At 41.4% G+C, this 24826-nt stretch overlaps 1 protein-coding gene across 2 annotated transcripts in view; it reads right to left on the bottom strand.

Annotated features, from left to right (window-relative positions):
- Positions 1-7350: 7350 nt before the first annotated feature.
- Positions 7351-24826, bottom strand: part of gdf11 (growth differentiation factor 11) — a 72950-nt gene continuing 55474 nt past the window's right edge. The window contains exons 2-3 of one of the 2 annotated variants that reach the window (XM_048206153.1): positions 10450-10823; positions 7351-9873 (exon numbers count right to left, since the gene is read on the bottom strand). In XM_048206153.1, the coding sequence (XP_048062110.1) occupies positions 9493-9873; positions 10450-10823 (755 nt within the window). In that variant the 3' untranslated portion in view covers positions 7351-9492. The remainder of the gene's footprint in view (positions 9874-10449; positions 10824-24826) is intronic. The other variant, XM_048206154.1, reaches the window with a different exon arrangement.

Here is a 24826-nt window from a genome sequence, read left to right as displayed (position 1 = left end):
AAAACTTGCATAAGTGAGCAGAACAATCTAGACATGTACTTTCTATTACCCGAGACTGACATTAAAATAGTCTCTGCAGGTTCTGTGATTTGGCTGTATTTATTAATTTTTTCATTTTATTTTTTATCTTATACCACACATATTAAAATTAAATGAAAGCATGCTTTTGGTGCATAAGATTGGTGCACAAACAACAGCTCAGGGAGGTCAAAAAACACATGAAGAGAAGTGTTAGGATTTTGCAACATCAGCAATCACAGACATTAGCATTAAGGCTGGATTAGATTTCTCAGAGCACAGTGGAGTTTGCACAAATAACAGTATGTGATTTGCTCTAGAATTTTTATAGGGGTTGTCTGAGAAAAAACACAGATGTCAGATTAGAATGATATTCTGCACTCATTTGAAATGGACTTATAACATTCTATGACATGAAAGTCATCTCAATTTAAACGATCTCATGGATGTGGCTGTTGTGGTTTGTGATCATAAGAGCATAAGCTGCTGCAGTAAATCTGGTGTGAAATTGACAAATCCTTTTATGTTTAACTGTTTTAAATGCCCATTGCCCACTGTGCACAGTTGCCCTGAAGCCACCGGGATGGCGGTGCCACTGGGCTTTGGCCTGTCATCGCTGCTTGCAGCTTTTTTTCCCCATTCTGTTATTCTATGCACTTATTTAAATTCAAAAAGTTTAATTCAAATTTGAATTAACTGCCTTTGAATTGTTTTTACTTTATTGTTTATTTCTGTTCTAGTTTTAGCTTGTTCATTCTGACTGTCATTTTAGACCCCTATTCTTTTGTCCTACACACTTAATTATTTAAATTTGGGTCAAATTGAGATTTAAATTTACATTTAAGTTGTGTTTGCGTGACCATTTGTGTACTTGCAGATAGTACCCCTCTAGTGCTGGGTGGTGAGTTGACGGCTGTTTCAGTGAGTTCCAGTGAGTGGAGTCACCTGGCCTGGTGGATCTGGTACTGGCTGTGCATGAGGCGTTTCTGACCTCGTACCACCGGCAACACGCAGGGACATCAGCAGGTTGGGTGTGTCAGGTGCAGGGAGGCAATGAGTCCAGGTTGACAACAAAGGCAATTTTGTTTAATTTCCCTGTTCAGGCTTCTGCACGACAGAACCGCCCATTCGGAGTAACTGCCCGTTGAGGGGACAGACTCTGGGTTCAGGGAAAACTCAATTTTGACCAGTCAACCTGGCCTTTGGCAAACACCTTGCCTGAGTACGCAATTGTGCTAAAAGCCCCTATTTGAGAGGTTGCACCATGGTACAAGGGGGACAGGGTGCCCACGGACACCGCAGTTGAGTGTTGGAATGTCTAGGAAAGGTTGCCCCTGCCATTGAGTTCTTATCTGAGCAATCACTATTCACCCCAGGCCTAGATTAATGACATACAGTCCCTTCACTTATTGAAATCCACAGAATATTAGATATTCTCTGATCATTTAAGTGTTGGCCAACCCTTTTACTCTTAAGTTATACCATCCCTTTAGGTTTTATAACACGACAGCACCCTCGTCTGGCTCTGTCATAAACCCTTGAGAGAGAGAGCTTAAGTTTCACTTCTCCCCTCTAGCCCTTCTTGTTTTATTTTATTTCTATTCTATTTTATTCATTTTTATTTGTTTATTGTTCTTTTTCTCATTAATAGCATCCATCCTGTTCTGATCCCGTTTTGCTTTTCTGCTGTCTGTTTCTTTGTTCACGTAAAGGCAGAGCCTTTGAGAGCCACCACGGAAGCTGAATAATAGATAACGACCTGAGCAGCCAGAGTCATTAGAGGACCAACTGAGCTACCGCCTGTCAAAGTATTTATTTAGACCTGGCACTCACCCACACAAATTGGCCCATGTTGTCATTCTTGGCTATCGACAAATAAGTATCTGGCCTACATTCCACTAACTGTCTGCACCAGTTAATGGAAATCACACACGAGAGTAGCTAATTACGTATTACATAATCCGCTAGTCCTGCACAAGCTTGCATTAGTTCTTGTTTTTTTTTTTTTTTCTGTCTTTCTCTCGTCAACAGTAAAGCCACTATGTCGCGAGCATCCAGCCCTGACACCCACTGGGACCATCTCGAAACCTGGTTGGGCGTCATGACCAACACGTTCCTGCCCAACGCCGCCGGTGACCTCCAGCACCTGAGCCGCGAGCAGCTGGACAGAGACTTGAATCGACTGATGGCCCACGATCCGATGCAGAGCTACAGTCACAAAGAATGGGCGAAACTCATCGGACGCCTCGCCCACAAACTCATCACCCAGGCGAGGCTCAACGAAAGGAGCAACGCCCTATTGGAGCAGGAAGCAGTAGCGCTCAAGCTCTAGGCCGAGGAAGCTTGGAGGAATCAGGCTCAGACCCAACATTGCATTGATCAGCTACTCCTTGAGACCCAGGATCAGCGTGGGAGAGCGGATGAATCTGACCCTGAGCTACAGGAGGAAGTTGAGAGACTCCAAAAGGCCCTCGAAGAGCTCCACTTGGAGACGGGGCATAGAGAGCAGTTGGAGAAGGAATCCAGAGAGGAACTAACTGGAAAGCTCCAGCAAGGTGAAGCTCTCCTAGCAAGAGCAGAGATCGAACTGAAAGAAAGGGACGCTAAAGCCCGGGCCTGTGAAAATCATCTTAAACAGGCCCGAAGTGAGATCATTGCTCTGAGACAGCAAAGAGACTATTTAAAAGATGAATTGGACACTGTGCATCGAGAACTAAAGCATTCCTATGTAGTGATTTTTGGATTAGCCTCACATGAGGGCACCACAAATATAGTGATTTTGGTCTTAAATATTAATATTAATATTTTGTATTAATATTAATATTGAGTCAGATGATTCCTTGCAATATTTCGGGGCACCAGTCAGGATTCTCACCTTGACAATAAAGAACAATCATGAAAGATTGTTAATTGAATTAATATTTTATAAATTGGAGGAAGTTTATCGTCTGACCAATCTGAAGGATTTAGTGAGATTCGGGCGAGCTTGTAGAGCCTCTGATTATCAACACAAGAATGGACACAGTTTGCAATAAAATAAATTTATTAACAAAAAGATATACAAGAGTAAAATATCACACTCACTAAATACTACGAAGGAAAATGACTAAACTACTAAGAAAATTGAATCAATAATCAAACAGAAACTACAAACTACAACACAAATGGATGTTAACAAAACTGAATGCCAAGTAGATGAGCAACAGATTGGACGAAGCAAGTGAATGGGTAATTAGCAGTCTATGAGGGAGTCAATTGTGGTCTTTCTGGATGCTGGTATTGAAAATAAGTAAATAAGCATTTACTCTGAATACAGATAACGTGTCTAATGTATCTATCTGTGTACGCTGACCCTAGATAAACAGTCTCTACACAAATAGCAATCTCATTTAGCAACAACCTAATGCCAAGGCTTTTGGAAAAGGTTTGGTTAGCTTATATTTATGTTTCACTTGGTCGGGTGATCAGTCCGGGAATGGGAAACGTTGTCCACTGGTATCCTTCCGTGTGCAGTGGGAGACTGGATTGCTTTCCAACAGCTGCAGAGCTGCACTGAGTGCTGGAGGTCTTTGTGTAATCCAGAGAACTGTAGATGGTGGTCAGTCAGTAGGATCTTCTGTAGGTTGGAGGTACTTGGGTTATGCAGGTCAGGAGTCAAAGTCCTCTACAGAAGCAATTTGGCTGCTTGATCCGTGTGGTGAAAGGTTTACTCGCAAGAGTCTCACCTTGGTTGTGCTGTTGTTCTTCCCTCGTCAGGTCAGAAACTCAGAACAAGGGTCTGTTCACTTGGGAAAACTTTTATTCCTTCTCATTGGGGAGGGGATTACTAATCCCACCTTTCCTGCTGTGGTGATGTGATTGGGTCACAGCATTCCAGGTGTCCGTCCCTTAACACGCCCACCTTTCATCCTGTGAAACTTGTTGTATTGTTCTAAAATACACAGTTAAATAAGACAATGTCTTTAGGACCTTGGAAATGCTTTATTTCTTTTTCAAACCTTTCTCAAAGTCCTTGTGGCAGTGTTCTGAACTCGTAGAGTCCAAACTTGATGTGTATTGGTTGAGGTATCACACTTCTGTCTCAGTGGGTGTAGTTGCATTGGCTTTTATTCCAGGTGTGGTTTCTACTGTGTGTGCACAGTTTCCTGGATGAGTACAAGGACACATAGGACATGTTCCTTACAGTTTTCCTGTCCATTTTTGGTGATTTCAAGCCAATATGTTTAGAAAATGTCTTCCTTTCTGAGCATTTCTTTGTTCTTGCTGTGCTCTAGCCAGAACCGGTTTGGCAGCCCTAGGAGTCCATGGTCATTCACACCTTGAACTCAGGCATGGAAGCCTGAGGTGAACAAAGGCAACTCGTGATGAGATTAGCCTATCATCAATGGGCCGTTGATGTCATCTTTCCTGTCTTACACCTTTGGCAGTCCTGATTACAATAGTCGTTTACTTGTCGTTGAGGGTCCGATCACATTCTTTTGATTAATCAAAGTGGGACAAAAGAATGTCTGTTGTGAAGCTCTGGTGCAATCACATCTGTTGTACACTACACCTATAAACTGCAAAGTGACTTGGGAGGGGACTCGCACATCATGCAGCTTCCTCTGGCCAGTGGGCCTAAGTGCCCCAGTCAAGAATCCCTAGTTCATGAGGGGGGTGAAAGCCCACTGCCCAAGACGTTCAGCATCCAAGAACCTTGGTCAGGAGCAAAGGGGTGGGAGCCGCTCTAGAAAATCTGTACCACTAGCCACGGCATGGCTCCCAAAGTGCTGGACAAGCTAGTAAAGAATATTCCCACTTTTGCCCCAAAACCCTGCAGGGGGTGTTGACGTGCAAGCGTATTTGCAAGACATTGACTCCCTGTTGCAAAATGTGGCCAACGCGAATGCATTTGACAGGTTGTATCTACTCCGAATCACGTCCAGCCATGATGTGCGCACCTTCCTAGATCGGCAGCCAGAAGCTGTCAAATCAGACTACCAGCAGCTGCGACAGGTTATGATCAAAGTGTTTTTTGACCCTGAATCGGACCAAGGGCTCTTCACTGCCATGGACCTTAAACAGGGCCGTCTGGAAACTGCACAAGCGTACTACAACCGCATACGAAGGGCCTACTTCGGAGCACGTAACGAGCCAGGAATGGAGGAAGATTTCAACTTTAAGACTTTATTTCTCCAAAATCTGCACCCTGCGCTGAGTCATCATCTGGGAGTCTTGGCCTGCCCACGGAGTATGTCTACACAGCAGCTGCAAGATTTAGCCCACAAAGCTTATTCTAAGCAAAAGGCTACATCTGAAAAGAATGTAAAATATCCAACCATTTACCCGGTCTCGGATCACTGTCCAGAACTGGCCCTAGAGGGCGCACACACGCACCACAGTGACAGACCGTTTAACAGAGAGTCAAGACAGTTCCCGACCAGCAGAGGGCAGCCTCACTACGAGGGTGCCCGTCCCAAGCACCAGACCGGGCGTTCTGAAAGATTCTGGGACAAGCCACGTCCATCCAACAACCAAAAGGGCGGTGCCACATGGGAGGCCAGCCGGTGACCCAGAAATTGCAGACCTTCATCAGCCAGAGCTTCAAGCCCTGACCGCCAAAGACAGAATGCCTCCTGACATGCATCGAACAAGCCCAAGTCCGAGCTCGCACAGGAGCAGAACAGTGCAGTTATGCCCGAGTCTGCAGAGATCTTGAAGGTCCTGAAAGAGCTGATTCAGAAAAAGCCCCGAAAATGAAGACATGAAGGACAAGCCAGACTCCTTATGACTAGGAGAGAGGCCTGCTCCCAACGTCTGCCCGGTACTTCGAAGAAAATACACTCCGATCTGACACTTCATAATTCATGCAAATGTGGTCATGAATGGAGACAAAGTACTCTGAACTTATGCAAGTAACAACCTTTTAAAATTTGTGTAAACTGAGTTTCCTTGCTGGCTCTCAAAGATTAACTGTTTGTAATTTTTCCAGTTCTTTGATCACCTCTGTTTTCTTGACTTTACTTTCATTTTCCATATATGTGTATTCTTTGTGCATATTTAGCCTATGTATATGTAGTTTCATATATTAAATACATTATATTCATGCTCAATTGTTTCTGCTGCTCATTCAGAAAACCAAGTCACTTTTACGTTGGATCCTGCAACATTGCTTTATGCTCTAATGCTATAACAGGAAGTCATTCTCGTGGCCAGAGAATAACATTTCTTTTATAATAGTCTGAGGAAATCCATAGTTTGGTGGACAAACTAGGATAGTTCTTCTAGACAACTATTAAGCTAGAACTAATCATATATGTAATTGATTATAATCCGTTATAATTAATTCACAATATGTGCAAATGTGCATAATTCCCCTGGGACGATCTATATATAATTAATCATAAGGCGTTATGATTTAATATATATATATTTCACCCATGATTTGAGCGAATGGATTAAATACCTGTGAGACATTACAACTAGTTCATTTAAATGTGGTGTGACAAACAAATTAAGTTAGTGGAATGCTGTTTATAACAGTGGTAACACTTAACAAAAGGTTTCATTTGTTAACATTAGATAAGTACAATAGTTAACTTGAACTAACAACGAAAAAATCATTTCTAAAGCATTTATTAATCAGCATTTACTAATACATTACTGAAATTAAAAGTCGTATTTGTTAACATTATTTAATGGACATGAGATGACTTGAACTAACAATAATTATTTATTAAATAAATATTAAAAAGATTAATAAATGCTGTAATAAATGAATTGCTCATTGAAGAGAGCCATAATCCTCCAGATGTCTTTTCCTAGCTTGTCAGATGCACCATAAATGTTGGCCTAGTGTATTAAAAAAGAAGCAGTCCTTTTGTAAGCTAAATAAAGTATTTATTGTACAAAAAATGATCAAACAACAAATAATGATGAACAAGTTTTCTTCTTTGCATGAAAACCAAACTACTTTATAATTAATTTCTCTACACAATATAAAGAGTGACTGAACACGACTGAAAAGAGTACATAAATCTTCAAAGCAGAGTCTTTCAACACTATGTAATGTAAAATGTTTTCAGTTGGATTTTTTTTTTTTTTTTTTTTTTTCACGTTTACAGGTCACAATTCTTTTTTTTCCCACCTAATATATGACAAAAAACACTGAGAACATTAAAATATACAGAAGTTTCAAATCGTAAAACTTGGGGTGATGGCTTGTGATCTCCATATACTTACCATACTTTCTTTGTGTCCTTAAAGGACTTTAATATAGAGACCCTGTGACATTTTAGAAGACTTGTAAATCGTTCAAATAATATTGTTCTAAAAAACATTGACAAGAGTAGTCTTAATGTTTTAAACAACATTGACAGAACTGGAATGGCAATAGTAAAAATTTGATGATGTGATTACATGCATTTGTAGTTTGACCATAAGTATAGAGGATTTTAGCTCTAGAGATACTATAAAATTTGTCAATTTTCATTTTATAGTAAGACTTCAAACCTTTTGATGAGGTAGTTTTTACTTATTTTGTGATTGATTTACTTTTCAGTAGAGATAATTACTTACTGAAAATTCCCTACTGGTAGTTACTGGCCCATATAACCTTGTTTCTATTCTGAACCAAGTAAAAAAATAAAATAAAAAAAAATGTTCATTGTTAGTCACTAAGTTCCAGTCTTATGTGACCTGCATTCTCATTGTGCATGACCACTTTTATTTGAATCACAAACAATAGTTGCCAAAACTTTAGAACTTAATTAATGTCATCTAGAATGTTAAGGCATTAGAGTTCAGTTTTGTGGATTTTATAAGATTACAAAACAGATCCTTTTTAAAGTCCAGGCTTAGATCAGTTTTGAAATTTTAGGTATGGTTTGTCTAAGAGGAGGCCAACTAATAGTATCTGCTTCAGCAGAATGATTTCAAAAGAGATCAAAACAGATACACTATAGTGGACTGGCCATAAACTCCTTAGACATTTGTCAGTTAATAAAATCCATCTACAAATTCTTGTGCTTGAAAAGGTCAAATACAAATGGAGACAACAACATGATTCCGCTTGCCATTTACTTCCCATAGTGCAAAATTTATTGTTGGTAAGTAGAGTGCCCAATATAATCTTTTATATGCACCCCCCCCCCCTTTTTTTTTTTTCTTTTCTTTTTTGTTATACACATATATTACTTAGATTTAGTGTAAGAAGGCTCCTCTTTTATCCAACATCATAGTGCTTTTGTTTTCAACAAAGGGACTTCTTTGAAGAATAGAAAAAGATTTCTATTCTACTTCTCCCCCTCTCCATCCTTTGCTTTTTCAGCACTCCCAAATAAGTTTACTATACCATTAAAGGTTGGCAAGGGGCAGGAATGATATTTGATTAAATACAGAAAAAGTTAAATGAAATGATTTTTCTCTAAATGTCTCTATATTGCAGACACTCATTCAAAAAGTGTCTTATCTACACAGGATAGAGTATTATAGTTGTGATTTACAGTGACATCTGTTCTTTTATGTTGATGTAAATACCTGTGTCAGCATAGGGACCCATATTTAACTGTATTCAGTACAAGTGAATATAGCCATGGACATGGACATGGACATGTATTATTTTGTTTTACTTTAACACTGATTTTTTGATACCAATAAATCACTGAATCCAAATCACTGAAACCAAACTTAGTTCATGGGAAACATTATCTTTACACAAATTACCATTAAATTGTTGTGTGTGACACTCTAGATATGTGTGACATTATCTTTTTAAATAAGTTATTTTTGTTATTTTTTTCTTAAGATGATTTTGTCCATCGCAGTTGCTGAAATACATTAATAGTGCTAAAAGCACTATTAGACATGTTCCTTTTCTCCTTAAAAGTATTACAAATAAAAATGTCTTCCTTTTTCTTCCCTTTTCCCTTTGCTTTTTACAAGATCAAGGGTAAAAAGAGGATCAAAGTCATGAAAGGGTGCTTAGATTATTGAGAATGTCGCACCATAGTGGTAGCAGCATTAGTGAAGGGGGTGGGGTGCATGTGTCTCCTGTCATTTCTTCAATGCACCAAGAATTTTTTTCTATTCTCTCTGAATGTGGAATACTGCACAAAGTAGCAAAATCACAGGCAATGAGAATATATTTGCTGCAGAGCGGAATTTTGGACCTATGAATCTCTTTGAATGTGGCCAGAGCTACTCAGCGCAATGCATTAAAAAAATAAAAACTAAGCAGCCAAGTCTTGTGTGTACAAAATTGTTCAAGATTCAAATAATAAAGTAAAAAATCATATTAGGATTTATCCTGGACTGTTCTGCTGGACTTGCGAAAGAAACTACAAACATGTTTTTGTTCTCTGTACATTATGTAGTATTCTTTCCAAAGAATGTAAGGAAAATATAAGGAAATTGTAGAGACTAGCAGATTTTAGACTGCATCCCTGACACCCTCCCTCAATCACTTCCCCTTAGCTCAACCAAAAATCCTCAATTCTATGAACAGCCACAACGGTCCACCACCATTCCTGGGATTTTGCCATGGATTATCTGCTGTTTATCATTGAAGTAGAGCATGTTTATCGGAGACATCTTCGTGGGTGTGCAGCATGGCCCTGCTGAGCCTCTGGGATTGGCATGCTGCACCAGATGAGTATGTGGGTACTTCTGCATGAACATGTACTCACACTGGCCTGAGCAGTAGTTTGCCTTGTAACGTTTAGGAGCAATGATCCAGTCCCAGCCAAAAGCTTCAAAGTCCACTGTGAGTGGGTAGCGACAACAGCGGGATTCTGTGGAGTGCTCATCACAGTCAAGACCCAGATTCCTCCGTGATCGCTTGGTTGTTTCAAGAACCTTGACCTCCAGGAATGGCTGCTGGAGATTAGGGGAGGAAGAAGACATACAGAAATGGGTCAAGCCGCTGGGACAAAAAGGTATACATGAATGGTTGTAACTCCAAAACCTTCTTTGAAGTGATTAATTTGAATCCATTTTAATTTGAAACAGGTTTCATCAGTACTTTGTACCTTATATAAACAGCAGTCTCAAATGTATGTCAAATGATTGTTTGTGATCAGATTGTGTAATGAGATTTGAGAGCTACCAGTGAACAATAACATTTCATTTTTTTCCTCACAGTGGAAATATGTGGGTTCAGAAAGAATTTGGAAAACTGAGCAGGTGTATGGACAAATTTTATGTTTTTTGTTTGTTTGTTTGTTTAATTTTTTTTTTTTTTTTTTTCATTATCACGATACTCTCTCCTTGGATCCTTGTTATGGAAAATGGATATTCTTCCAAAAATCATTTTTAAACTTCTGAAATAAGAAAACTGACTGGTAGAATGATTAGGCGTGCCAAAGCTGGGATTTATTTGAACGGAGGATTACAGCATTTTTTTGAAACAGAAATATCTATTTTTAATAGTCTAGCAGGTCTAAGGGTGCTTACCAGTCCCTCCTCTCCAGGCCGCAGAGACGTCACAGCCAGGTCATTGCCACTCTCATCATAGGCGTTTATATCAATGCCCCAGTTTGTATGTGGCTGCTTGAACCAGTTCTGCAACACATGTTTGAAATCAATGCTCTGCCAATGACCAACTTGAGAATTGAGCTCGATCTTGAGTGACCGGATGCGGATGTGTCTGCTTCCTTGCTCAGTGATAGGTTTAAGGCGAAGGATCTGCAGGTAAACAGTGGAAGTTTGCTGTAGTGGCCGCAGATAAACCCACAGCTGGGCTTTCAGGACTTTGGTAAACATCAGTTTTGGACTGAACTTGAAGAAACAACAGCTGGGTTTCCCATCCACCTGCACGAGAGGTTCAGCTGAAGGAAACAAAATAAAATTCTATTAATCACTGCAATCAAATGGTATGATAGAAAAAAACAGAATAAAACAGTGTTCAATGAATATACTGTCATTAAAATGTTAATTTTAAAAATACAAATAAAATTATTTAAAAAAGTAAAGATTCTGAAAGCATTTAATTAGATCCCATAATAATTTAATGTAGCTTTACAGTAGTAACAAATAAATATGACATTTTATTATATGATATGATTAATATCATATTTTTAAATTTGATGATTTCATTATAAATATGGTGATTATCTCTAAGGTGGACACCTGACTTGATACATGATATTTACCAACTGAATCTAATCATGTCGTTTGAACAAATGGAAAAGTCAGCCAGCTGTTTATTATCATTTTAATTACTGTGCCTGTAGCCCTAACAGCAGCGGCGCCTTTTACCCTAAATATCATACTTTTACAAATTCTTCTGTTATTGAAAAACTGTAGCTTTAATTACCTTGAACAAAACTAAAAATCATTAACAAGACCTTTGTTAATTGTTGTAATAGTCCGTTTGAAGCCACCATTATGGTGATAATGTTCCCTTTAGTTGGGAGCTTGGCCCTTGACTTTGTTTATTTTAATTATCTTTCAGCAATTGTTGAAAGTCTACAATGTTTTGTGCTCATGACTGCAGTTACTTACCTGGATGAGTATAAATCAAATGGATGGACTGTAACATGATTGTATGATTAAGTTTAGATAGTTGCTTACCAAGTATGCAGGATCTTTGACCCTAGGTGGTACAAATATAACTAGAACTTTTTTCTCTCTTATTTTTAGGGCCCGAGCATCAATGGTGTGAGGACCCTATTGTAATTGCTCAGTCAATAATTCTTCTTCTCCGAAATGAATCGCATTTTTGAGGGCCTAAACATGCTCGAAAACTCATGAAACTTTACACACGCATCATAAGTGGTATTTAAGAATGATATGGGTTTCTGAATTAGGTGTGGCAAAATGGTTTGATAGTGCCACCTACAAAATTTCAATTAAGTGCCCTTCGCTCTACGTTTCATGTACAAGTATGAAATTGGGTAGACACATATCAGCCCAATACCTACAAAAAAATCCCTGGGTGCAAAATCTGAAAATCCAACAGCAAGAGAGATATTTTCAATTTTCTCTGCAAAATTTTTGCAGGTTTTGCCATTTCCAGACATTAACAATCTCCTCTTAGAGATTTTATCAGATCAACATCATATTTGGTCAGTCTAATCTAAAGGCCATTGCGGCATTAAATTGCAAAGATCTTGAGTTTTCATTGAAGGGCGTGTCCATGGCGGCCTGACAAAGTTTGATGTTTCACCATGAAACACGTTAAATCATGCAACTAGATGCAGCTAGAAACACGTTAAATCATGCAACACTTGGCTAAGTGCTAAAGTATGCAATTAAGGCCACGAAACAGGAAGTTGTTGTAACTCAGGCATACACAATGTTCAATCTGCTCCGAACTTCATGTTTGATAATAGTCCTGGCCTGAAGACATCTATGTGGCAATATTCAGTTAAAGTCAAAGCACCACCTGTTCACACCAGCAAGTCTGACACATCGAAATAACTTTGCAAGGCCTAGTTTTTAATAAATAGGCAGTAGTGTATAAACATTATTCTTTAAAAATTTGTAAAACATGCTACTTTAGGATAAAAATGAAAAAAACAACAACAATTTGACAACAAATATTTTATCATATATTTATTTATTTATTTATTTATTTTTTTTAAAGGGGTGGTTAAGTGTGTGTTTTTTTTCTAGGCTTGATTGTATTCTTGGGGCACAGTTTAACATGTCCTAATGCTTCGTTTTTTTGAAAACGCTATATTTTTCATATATTTTATCTTTATTCTACACCTCTGTTTCCACTATCATATGAACCACTCGGTTGACTTCCTGCTTCTATGAAGCCACTCCCTCCGAATACGCAGTGTGCTCAGATTGGTCAGCAGGTTGGTAGCTGGCCCAGTGTATCGTGATTCGCTGAAGCGTCCGGAAACGACACGCCCCTTACCATTCGTTGCTTCAGTGAAAATGTAAATAATACCGTCTATATTGCTGTATCAAATTGAGCCCGAATTAGACCCAGATGAAGAGGGTCAAGCTGCAATCGCGGCATTTAAAGGACGTTTATGAATGGTATTTCATTTTGTATTTTTGTCAAAGTGTTTAGATGCTGTCACTGCTGTTTGTTAGCTTTCAATATATAGTTTTTCCTGATTAAAGCTTTACTGTAGCCGAATACATGACTGAGTAGTCGCATTTTTGTAAAGGTAGCTTTTAATTTATAGAATGAACAACTGTTTGTCTATGAACACATACGTTTGTTGGTGTTTGTAGAATTTAGCTAACTGGCTAACGAAGCAAAAACGAGTTGCTCTTTGTATATGTCCTTGATGCAGCCAAAAATAGCAACAGGACTATACATTTAAAAGACATGTACAAAAAATAAAGTACTTACAGTTTGAAGCCAATAAACAGCAGGTTCTGCTTTTAAAGTAGGAACTGTTTCATCTTTCAGTAATAGCCATCCAGCATTGAACTCGTGTAGATTCTGGAAGCTGTCTTCTTCCGCGCCGCATCCAGTGTAGAAAATATCACAGATTATAATGGGTTCTATTATCTTTTGACGCGTCGTGCTGCGCCGCCCCGCGCTGCTCGCGCCCGGTGTACACAACTCTTCCGCTTCCACATGCTGCACCACATATGGCCTCGCCCACTTTGTTGTGTGTTTTGCAGGGTTTATGATGTCACCAACCCGTTGTAGTCCATAACCGGTCGTGTTTGTAGTCATTTAACTTTAAAAGACAGTATCTCCATTTGCATCGAACTTTCAGCGCTGTAACTTTGCAGATACTGTTTATGCTCAAGCAGCAACATTACACACTAACTAAAGTTAAAAAAGTGAAATCGCATTTAACCACCCCTTTAATAGCCCTGATATTCAACCATTACTGGTCCTTATTAGGGCCCGAGCACCTATGGTGTGAGGACCCTATTGTAATTGCTCAGCAAAGAATATACACTAACAAGAAGCAACACTCAATAGAACGTTCGATTGCAACACCGGTGCCCAGCAGCAGCCTGCGTTTCTGCCATTTTGTGGTGAAAGTGACTCAGCAGTCCACTAGTTTCTATGGCAAATATCAGCTGCTTTGTTAAAAAAAAAAAAAAAAAAAAAAAAAAAAAGGTACATTAAAGCTGAAATCAAACTTGAATGATGACAACACAGAATAAAATACTATCACTAGTGATCATCAAATCCTTTTAACAGTTTATTTTAAAGACTTTGGGCCCTATAATACACCCGGCGCAATGCGACGCAAGGCGCAGCGCAAGTGTGTTTGCTAGTTTGCGTCCGGCGCCGTTCGCGTTTTCCCGTTCAGCGCCACGTCCTTAAATTAGTAAATGCATTTGCACCAGTTAGTGCGCCCATGGGCGTGCTGGTCTAAAAAAGAGGTGTGTTCAGGTGCATTGCCGGCGCATTTCTATTTTAAGAAGCTGCAAATAGACTGCGCCATAGACCAACTCAAACCTGGTCTAAAGTCTAAAGTCAATGGACGCAATATTTTTTTGTTAGAGCGCGTTGGTAGAAACTGCGCCTCTGGGCGCGTCCACAGTGCGTGTTGACTTTGCTTATTACACACAGGGATGCGCATCACACAAACATGCCAAATATTAAAAACAAAAAGGATTACAGTGTAAAAGAATATTATTGTGTAGGCTACATAAATATAAAAATGTAATAATGAATGGTCATTGCGTGTATTAGAATTAGGCTACCTATTTTCAATTCAGCCTATTACTACTTATAACGGACACAATCACTGCTAATTCATCCCACGCCTTCTTCACCTCGGGAAGCTTTGGTGGATTCCTGCTTGTCCCGTAGATGATCTGCTCGCGCGCTTTAACTTCGCACACGAGCAGATCGGTTTCTTTCGCTTGAAAAGCGTTCAGCTTTTCCGCCAACAAATTCCGCCATGTAAATAGCAATCCGCCATAGCGCGAGCGCATCTCGCTCTTAAAGGGAATGGGAGATGACACTCTGATTGGTTTATTGAACGTTACGCCCATTACTCATTAAGAGAATAGGGACAAGCCATTTCAAAAATGTGCCCCGGCGCACGGACCGTTTTTCCGTCGTTAAAATAGCAAAAGTGGATTTGGACACGCCCTGAGTGCACCTGCGCCGTGCGCTTTACACTTTGCGTTTAGATCGTTAAAATAGGGCCCTTTGTGTTTAAGTCTTCCACTTTTTTCACAAAACCTTTGCTCTCTAGAAACCCAGTCAGTTTGGGTTGAAATTCTTTAAAAGATCTAGTATTAGCATTATAAAAACTGAATTAATGCTAACATATGAAATTAAATTAAGGACAGGTGTCATGGGGTGACTAAATTAGTAAGTAATAGTAGATTGAATAGGGAATGTAGAATATTAAGAAAGCAAATGCTATTGGCTCTGGGAAGTTGGGGCGGGGTTGGGTTGTTTGTTTCTGTCTTTTTAAGGTGGAGGTTTTAGAAGGAATATGAACCTAAACATGCTCGAAAACTCATGAAACTTTGCACACACGTCAGAAGTGGTGAAAATTTATATCCGATATGGGTTTCAGAATTAGGTGGCTCGATAGCGGCACCTACAAAATTTCAAATAAGCAGTCTTCGCTCTACATTTCACGTACAAGTAGTGTTGTCACGGTACCAAAATTCCAGTAGTCGGTACCGATACCATGAAAATTTTACGGTTCTCGGTACCAATTTCGGTACCACAGTAAAATCTATTGGAACTATTTTACTATTTTATATAGCCTATTTTAAAAACTTTAAATATGATTTGGAGTGTGTGTGTTTGTGTGTGTGTATAGGCCTGTAGGCTACCTCAATGAAATAAATTTTGAAATATAAAAAAATAAAAAATAAATAATTAAATGCTCAAACATCCATTGTGTACTGTTGAAAAAACCAGCATATGCTGGTAAGGTAGGTTTTGAAGCTGTATGCTGGTCAAATGCTGGTCCTAAACTGGTCCTGCTGGTCCATACTAGTCCTAAGCTGGTCCTGGACCAGCATAAACCAGCTCAAACCAGCATACCAGCTTCAAAACCTACTTTACCAGCAAATGCTCGTTTTTTCAACAGGGTAACAGACGTGCGTGTTTATTTTAGCTATTCCGTCAGAGAAACAACACACTACAGCCTGTAAAACTATTAAATAAATATCGGTAAATAATGGTAACCTAAATAATAAGAAAGTTAAATATTATTTCAAAAAGCATTCGTTTTTTATTTCCACACAAAGACGCGTCATATATAGCCAAAGTCCCGTTATTACTTTGATATAGGCGCTTTGCGATTTGAGAGGGATGTGGGACACGAGCAAGATTTCTCTTTAATAATATCTTCGTTATCTCCTGATGTTACAAACAACTGACACTTATTGTAAAAGGTCTGGAGAGCGTGTTTTATCCTCCGCAGGGCAAGACATTCAGGCTATGTTTGATTTAGCGCTGCCAGAGAAAACGAAAGTAAAAATCACTGGTGTGTGAAACGCGCTATACAAATAAACTTATAAAGTCTAATAACAAGCACAAACTCTGTTAAATAGAAACTGACGTGCAAGCAAAAAGGTTTCTGTCCTACGGTGTTTTTTCTACTTTACCACAGTAAATAATGCGAATAGCCGAATGCGAACGAAAGAAACGTTATAATCCCCTGCGTGAGTGAAGATTTGGGAAAAGAAACAGATTCCATGTTCAGTGGAATAACTAATGGAATATTGTTAAATTCTCTGCTAATCAGGTGACCAGATCGCGATTCGGAAAACAGAATACGAAGCTTAAATGTATGGACTCACGCACCTCTCTTATTCGGCATTAACCAAAATGTTTCCATGGCTGCGATGTCACATTTAATTGCTAACCTATTATTTCTTCTGTAAACAAAGCTTTGTGCTTCACTCGTGTCATATTCAAGTAAATACTGGCACAGCCCTATCAGTGGGTACCGAATATACCCGGATTCTCGGTACTACCGGTACTACAGAAATGCTGGTATCGTCACATTTTCAAAATTTCAGTACCAACTTGGTACCGAAGTACCGGTACTTTTGACAACACTACGTACAAGTATGAAATTCGGTAGACACATGTAACAGCTCAATACCTACAAAAAAGTCTATGGGTGCAAAATCTGAAAACCCAATTGGAAGTGAGATATTTTGAATTTTCTCTGAAAATTTTTTGCAGTTTTTGCCATTTCCAGACATACTTTAACGAACTCCTCCTAGAGATTTTATCAGATCAACATCATATTATTTGGTCAGTCAATCTAAAGGCCTTTGTGAAGTTAAATTGCAAAGAACTTGAGTTTTCGCTGAAAGGTGTGTCCGTGGCAGCCTGACAAAATTTGATGTTTCGCCATGAAACAGGAAGTTGTTGTAACTCGGGCATACAGTGTCCGATCTGCCCCAAATTTCACATTTTATTAGAGTCCTGGCCTAGTCATCTACATGCCAATATTCAGTTACAGTCATAGTGCATACAATATCCAACCTACCCCACCTGCGGGCAATAGAAAATGCCATGTTTACACTGTGATCAACTCCTTATTGAGATTTAACCAGAACAACATCATATTTGGTCAGTCTAATCTTAAGGCCTTAGCAATGTTAAACTGCAATGATGTTGAGATTTTGTTGAAGGGTGTGTCTGTGGTGGCCTGACAAAGTCTGATGTTTCACCATGAAACAGGAAGCTGCAAACTCTACTCAGACGCAAATTCTGAGGCTATACATGCAACAGGGTGAATGCCCGCGAGGCATCAGCTCAGAAAAAACGCATCAAGTTTAGTCAGTTTCATGTACTTTTCATTGTTTTGAGATGCAGTGAGAAATAATTTTAGAGGATGAGCATGACTGGTTTCACTTTCATTTCGAGGATCAACTAGATCAAGCCGATGATTGTGAATGGTAAGTTTTTTTTTTTTTTTATTCTTAAATTCTTTATTCTAAATGCGATATAGTGTCTATGAATATTAAACCACAAAAAGACTGTTTAAATATAAATCCTGCAAGTTTTGTGTGTCTCAGTGTGAATTAATGGGGCAGATCGACGTACAGTTTCGTTTACATTAACTTACATTACAACTTACATTAGTAAATTGTCATATTGGCTATTCACAAACTATATTGCTACTGAGATAAGTGAAATTGACTGAAGTACATAATAAATACTGAAATAAAATGTGTTAGCAATGTATTAAACTGCACATTAATATTTAGGCTATATATGTAATGTATAAAATACTGTAGAGGTAATATAAATGTTTAGACTCCTCTGCATCACAGAAATACATTATTTTTTTTTAAGTATATTAAAATAGAAAAACATTATTTTAAATTGTAATAATATTTCACAGAATTGCTGTTTTTTTCTGTATTTTTGATCAAATAAATGCAGGCTTGATGAGCATGAGACTTCTTTCAAAAATATTATAAACAGTAATGTATCCAATCTTTTGACCAGTACTGTAATTTAAAATATAGGTCTATACAAAATGTTCCTCACATAATGTGCAAAAATACATGCATGCATAAGATCATTGTCACAGACACGTCAGGTTCCACCTCACTTCCTTACCCATGCACTCAATCACCAGCTTACTAATCACCGCCAATTACTAATCATCAGCACCGTCATCACCACCAGTACTTAAGCTCCACACTCACACACACTCACTGTCCGGTCTCGTTTGCACTACAGCCAGTTGTATGCTTACCTCAAGGACTCTAAACGCTATACTTACCTGCCTCCATCGTCTACATCGTCTCCAGTGCTCCTCGTGTTCCTACCTGTCTGTGTGTGAGTGTTCCAGTCATCCATCTCCAGCGTCTCTTCCCACCATCACCTGCAATACAACAAAAAAAAATCGCGTTCATAATCTCCCAACTGCAAGGTAAGGCCCTTCAATGGGCGGATTCACTCTGGACTCAAAAAGGCTCAGTTGTAAAGTCTTACTCTGCATTCGTCTCTCACTTCCGTGAGGTCTTTGGAAAACCTTTGGCTGATTCTTCAACTGGTGAGAAACTGTACAATCTGAAACAGGGAAATAAAACCGTTAACGATTATGCCTTGCAGTTCAGAACGCTAGCCGCCACCAGCGGATGGAATGAACAAGCCCTCATCACCACCTTTCGTCAAGGATTGGAGCCTAATGTGTGGTTGCATCTCGCTGCATACGAGGACTCCATAGGACTCGAACACTTCATCCAACTCGCCATCCGCATGGGTTCTCGTATGCAGTCGTGTCTCCTTGAGCACCAGGGCCAGCCACTTTCCAACACCCTCCTCCGTCGGTCCGAACCCGTCAGCTCTCCAGAACCAGCAAGTGAACCCATGCAAGTGGATAATTCCCGTCTGACATCTGCTGAAAGACAGAGAAGGCTGACCCTGAATCTGTGCTTATACTGTGGATCTCCGGGGCATGTAATCTCCACATCCCCAACTCGTCCTCCTCGGCCCGTGGTGAGTGCTATCATTCCCTCCATTCAAAAGATGAAACCACTCACTACTATAGTAAACCTTACTGCTGCTAATGCCTCTGTTCCAGTGGTGGCGCTCCTCGATTCAGGGTCAGCAGGAAATTTCATCTCCGGCGCCCTCTGTCGACACCTCAAGCTCAAGACCTCGCCTTCTCTGATTAACTACCAGGTCCACTCTATCACGGGCAAACCCCTAAGCCGTAAGATGATCCGTCGATGTGTGGGACCTCTTCAACTACAAGTGGGTATACTTTACACGGAGAACATCCATCTGCTGGTTCTGGAGGAGTCCACCGCTGACGTGGTTCTAGGGCGCCCATGGTTAGAACAACACAGCCCCACCATCTCTTGGCGCACGGGCGAAGTCCTGAAGTGGGGCGACCACTGCTTCTCCAACTGCTTCCCAGTACTTCCTGTTCCAAGATCTCCTCTCTCCAAGGACATCTCCATCAATGCCACGTCCATCGAAAGTCCTGTTGAAAAGTGCTCTGTGGATATTCCACCCGACTACGCCCCCTTCAGTGACGTCTTCTGCCTGCAACGCGCCTCCAAGCTACCTCCACACCGGCCATGGGACTGTGCCATCGATCTGTTACCGGGTGAGCCAGTGCCTAGGGGACTCATCTACCCCCTGTCAGTACCGGAGGAGAAGGCCATGGAGGAATACATCAAAGAGGCCCTTAACCAAGGATATATCTGCCCGTCTACTTCCCCTGCTGCTTCAAGCTTTTTCTTCGTGGCAAATAAGGACGGAGGCTTGCGGCCCTGCATTGACTATCACTCACTGAACAAAATAACTGTCAAGTTCCGGTATCCACTTCCCCTCGTCCCAGCGGCCCTGGAACATCTCCGCGGTGCCACTGTGTTCACCAAGCTGGACCTCCGCAGCGCGTACAACCTCATCCGGATACGCGAGGGGGACGAGTGGAAGACCGCCTTCGTCACGCCCACCGGCCATTATGAATATCTTGTAATGCCGTATGGCCTGGTCAATGCCCCCTCCGTATTCCAGGATTTCATCCACGAGGTGCTCCGGGAGTTTCTCCATAAGTTCGTGCTGGTGTATATAGACGACATCCTCATCTACTCCCGGAGCTTGGCCGAACATCGCCACCACGTTGCGGAGGTCCTCCAACGCTTACGGCAATTCCATCTGTTTCTCAAAGCAGAGAAGTGCTCTTTCCATCAGCCCTCTGTCCACTTCCTGGGATATGTGATTGATCACAGTGGCATCCAGATGGACGAGGGGAAAGTCTCAGCCATCCAGACCTGGCCAACTCCAACCACCATAAAAGAACTCCAACGTTTCCTCGGATTCTCCAATTTCTATTGCCGCTTCATTAAGAACTACAGCACCATTGTCAGCCCACTTACCAACCTGTTACGCAAGCAGCCCAAGTCTCTGTCCTGGTCCCAACCTGCCACCAATGCCTTTGAGACCCTCAAGAAAGCCTTCACCACCGCTCCCCTCCTCGTCCACCCAAATCCGGATCTGCCATTCGTCGTGGAGGTGGACGCCTCCACCACCGGAGTGGGAGCGGTCCTGTCGCAGCAGCAGGGGACACCAAGTAGACTCCATCCATGTGCCTTCTTCTCCCGCAAGCTCAACCCGGCGGAGGTCAACTATGACATCGGTGACCGCGAACTCCTGGCAGTCAAGCTTGCCCTGGAAGAGTGGAGGCATTGGTTGGAGGGGGCTAACCATCCCTTCCAAGTTCTCACTGATCATAAAAACCTTGAGTATCTGAAAGCTGCTAAGAGACTCAACCCTCGCCAAGCTCGATGGGCCATGTTCTTTTCACGGTTCAATTTCTCCATATCCTATCGTCCAGGTTCCAAGAATAGTAAGGCTGACGCTCTATCTCGTCTCCATGCTCCAGAGGAAAAGAATGAAACTCCCGAAACTATTCTGCCTGAGTCTATCTTCATGAGCCCCATCCAGTGGTCAGAGGAGACCTTACCCTCCTCCAATGCCTCCTCACGCACTCCGCCGGGTTGCCCCCAGGTTGCTGTACATCACACGGACACAACGCACTCCACTCCTGCACTCCGTTCACTCTTCACTTGGCACTGGCCACCCGGGGGTCAATGAGACCCTCTCGCTGCTTAAACAGTGCTTCTGGTGGCCCAACATGGCCAACGACATCAGGAGGTACGTGCAGGGCTGCAGGGAGTGTGCCATCTCCAAGAGCCCACGCCATCTTCCCACCGGCAAGCTCAATCCTCTGCCCGTTCCTGAGAGACCCTGGTCACACCTGGGGGTGGACTTCGTCACTGATCTTCCCGAGTCTGATGGTCACACGTGCATCCTGGTAGTTGTAGACCGCTTCTCCAAAGCCTGCCGTTTGATTCCCCTGGGAGGTCTACCTACCGCCATGACTACTGCAGAACTAATGTTCAACCATGTCTTCCATCATTATGGAATCCCCGAAGACATAGTCTCTGACAGAGGGCCCCAATTTATCTCCCGTGTCTGGAAGGCGCTCTTCTCCCTCCTGGGTGTGGCCGTCAGCCTGTCGTCCGGTTACCATCCTCAGTCGAACGGGCAGACGGAACGGAAGATCCAGGAGATCGGCCGCTTCCTGCGTACCTTCTGTCACGGCCACCAGGACTCCTGGAACCAGTACCTGGGTTGGGCCGAGTACGCACAAAACTCCCTCCGACAAGCCACAACTGGACTGACACCTTTCCAGTGCGTACTCGGCCACCAACCCCCACTGTTCTCCTGGGACGGGGAACCCTCCAACATTCCGGCAGTCGACTACTGGTTCCGGGAGAGCGAGAGGGTATGGGACTCAGCTCACCACCAACTGCAGAGGGCCCTGCGCAGACGCAGAATGACAGCCGACCTTCGGCGCTCCAACGCTCCTACCTACCAACCGGGCAGAAGGTCTGGCTGTCCACCAGAGACATCAGAATGTGTCTGCCCTGCAAGAAGCTGAGTCCCCGATTCATTGGCCCGTTCACCATCCTTCGACAGATCAACCCCGTCACATATCGTCTTCAACTCCCTGCACAATACAAGAGAATTCATCCTACCTTTCATGTTTCACTGTTAAAGACTCACCACCCTTCTGTTCTTCCCTCCACAGAACCTGACGTGGCAGCCGTCGAGCCCCCCCCCTTCCACTCATCCTGGACGATGGTACTGCCTACGTTGTTCTGGTAGACTGGGAAGGTTATGGCCCCGAGGAACGCTCATGGGTCCCCAAGAATGATATCCTTGATCCTAATCTGTTACAGACTTTCCACACCAACCACCCGGACAGACCTGCCCCACGCCCTAGAGGACGACCACCATGACGTCAGGGTCCTCGGCCCTCAGGAGCGGGCCGTGGGAGGGGGGGGTACTGTCACAGACACGTCAGGTTCCACCTCACTTCCTTACCCATGCACTCAATCACCAGCTTACTAATCACCGCCACCTGAAGATCATCAGCACCATCATCACCACCAGTACTTAAGCTCCACACTCACACACACTCACTGTCCGGTCTCGTTTGCACTACAGCCAGTTGTATGCTTACCTCAAGGACTCTAAACGCTATACTTACCTGCCTCCATCGTCTCCATCGTCTCCAGTGCTCCTCGTGTTCCTACCTGTCTGTGTGTGAGTGTTCCAGTCATCCATCTCCAGCGTCTCTTCCCACCATCACCTGCAATACAACAATAGGACAGTATTACCTCTTACTCATCTCCAAGATCATCATACTCACCATTCACTTACCTGTTGCTCTGCTGATTGTCTCAATAAACCAACATTACTGCTTTTATCTCTGCCTCTGGTGTCTCTGTTGTAACAATCATAAAAATCATGTTTTCTGTTAAGAGTGGACATTATATTAACATTAATACAATAGCTGATATGATCCTGTTATCAACATTCTCACAGAGGGTTTTTTCTTTTATCTCACAGATTTGAGAATCACAGTGATCAGATATTGGCCCACACTGGACATTCTGAATGAATATAATGGTGATATCACTGACTGGAAGCAGGAAAGGTTTTTTTTTTTCTTTCTCCAGTGAAAAGAAACACCAAACACCTTGGAATGCCAGTTAAGTGATGTTCACTTATATCTTTGAACAGGATTTATTTCCAGGTAAAACTGTATACTCAAAATGTGCCCTCATTTATTCAAAATGTGTCTCATTTATATTGTTAACTATATTCTGCATAAACTACAAAAAACTACTTTTTTTAGTTTCTTCTCACATAGCCTACCTGACTAAAATGGCTCATTATGCGGGTTATTATGTGGGTCATTATGCATGGTGTGAATCACAGCATTATTCATGAAGATTCACAGCTCCCGCATACTGTCTTTCTTGACAAAAAGTGTCTTACAAAATGAAAATCATTATATTTTTTATATGAATGAGTAGGCAGGATCATTTTTACATCATTTTGAAGCAAAAATTCTAGTCTACAACCTCCAATACCCAGAAGTCTTGTGAACACATATTTAGTATATGTTTTGTGGCCGTATTTCAGTGACTTAAGTTTTTTGTTTTTTCAATAACCACGCATAAACATTATTCTCTCAAAAATACAAACATGCACATACATTAACATAAATGTTGCTCACATATTATGGTAGCCTTGTTCATGCTGAATACAGTGTAATGACACTTTTGCTATTAATATGTTTATAAGCAACTGAAAAATGCACAAATGTTAGGGCATGTCAAAACTTCTCCAGGGCCCCAAAAATCCTTAGACCCCAGAGGGTTAAGCGGGTCAAGTGCTGGTCCTAAGCAACTAACTCCAGCTAAGGACCAGCATAAACCAGCTCAAACCAGCTTCCATGCTTCAAAACATACCTAACCAGCATATGTTGTTTTATTCAACAGGAGAAACAGGAAGTGACGTGTTTAACACTGTGATGCACTACTAGCAACATACTAAAATATGCAATTGAGTACTAAACATGCTACAAAAATTCTAAAACATTTTAGCAACACTTAGCTGAGTGCTAAAGCATGCTATTATCGTCATGAAACAGGAAGTTGTTGTAACATACAATGTCCAATCTGGCCCTGCCCTGAAGACATCTACATGCTAAAATTTGGTTATAGTCAGGAAGCAGGAAGTGTGGCAAATACAAATGACTGATGTAGTCCTCCTATATTTATATACTTCAATGCATATTACCCACTGTTCTGTTTTTCTAAAGCCAAGGGGTGGTGGTGGCACAGGTGCGAGGGCCCTATTAACGCTGCTTGCAGCTTTAATTAATCTTGTTTTAAGATATTATTGTCTAATATTATTTAGTGAACTTCCATCCAGAGGTGACATTAAAATTCAGCTATTGTTTTTCCAAGCCTAAAAGCTTGGATTCCGTTACAGTTTGTCACACTTGATAACACCCTTGTCCAATCTGTTGTCACATATTCAGAACTGCATAACCTGACTATTCTCCAATCTCAAGCAGAG

This window comes from Megalobrama amblycephala, linkage group LG11 (genome assembly GCF_018812025.1).
Source record: "Megalobrama amblycephala isolate DHTTF-2021 linkage group LG11, ASM1881202v1, whole genome shotgun sequence".
NCBI lineage: Eukaryota > Metazoa > Chordata > Actinopteri > Cypriniformes > Xenocyprididae > Megalobrama > Megalobrama amblycephala.
Note: the sequence above shows the minus strand (reverse complement) of the source record. Positions and strands in the feature narration are given on the sequence as shown.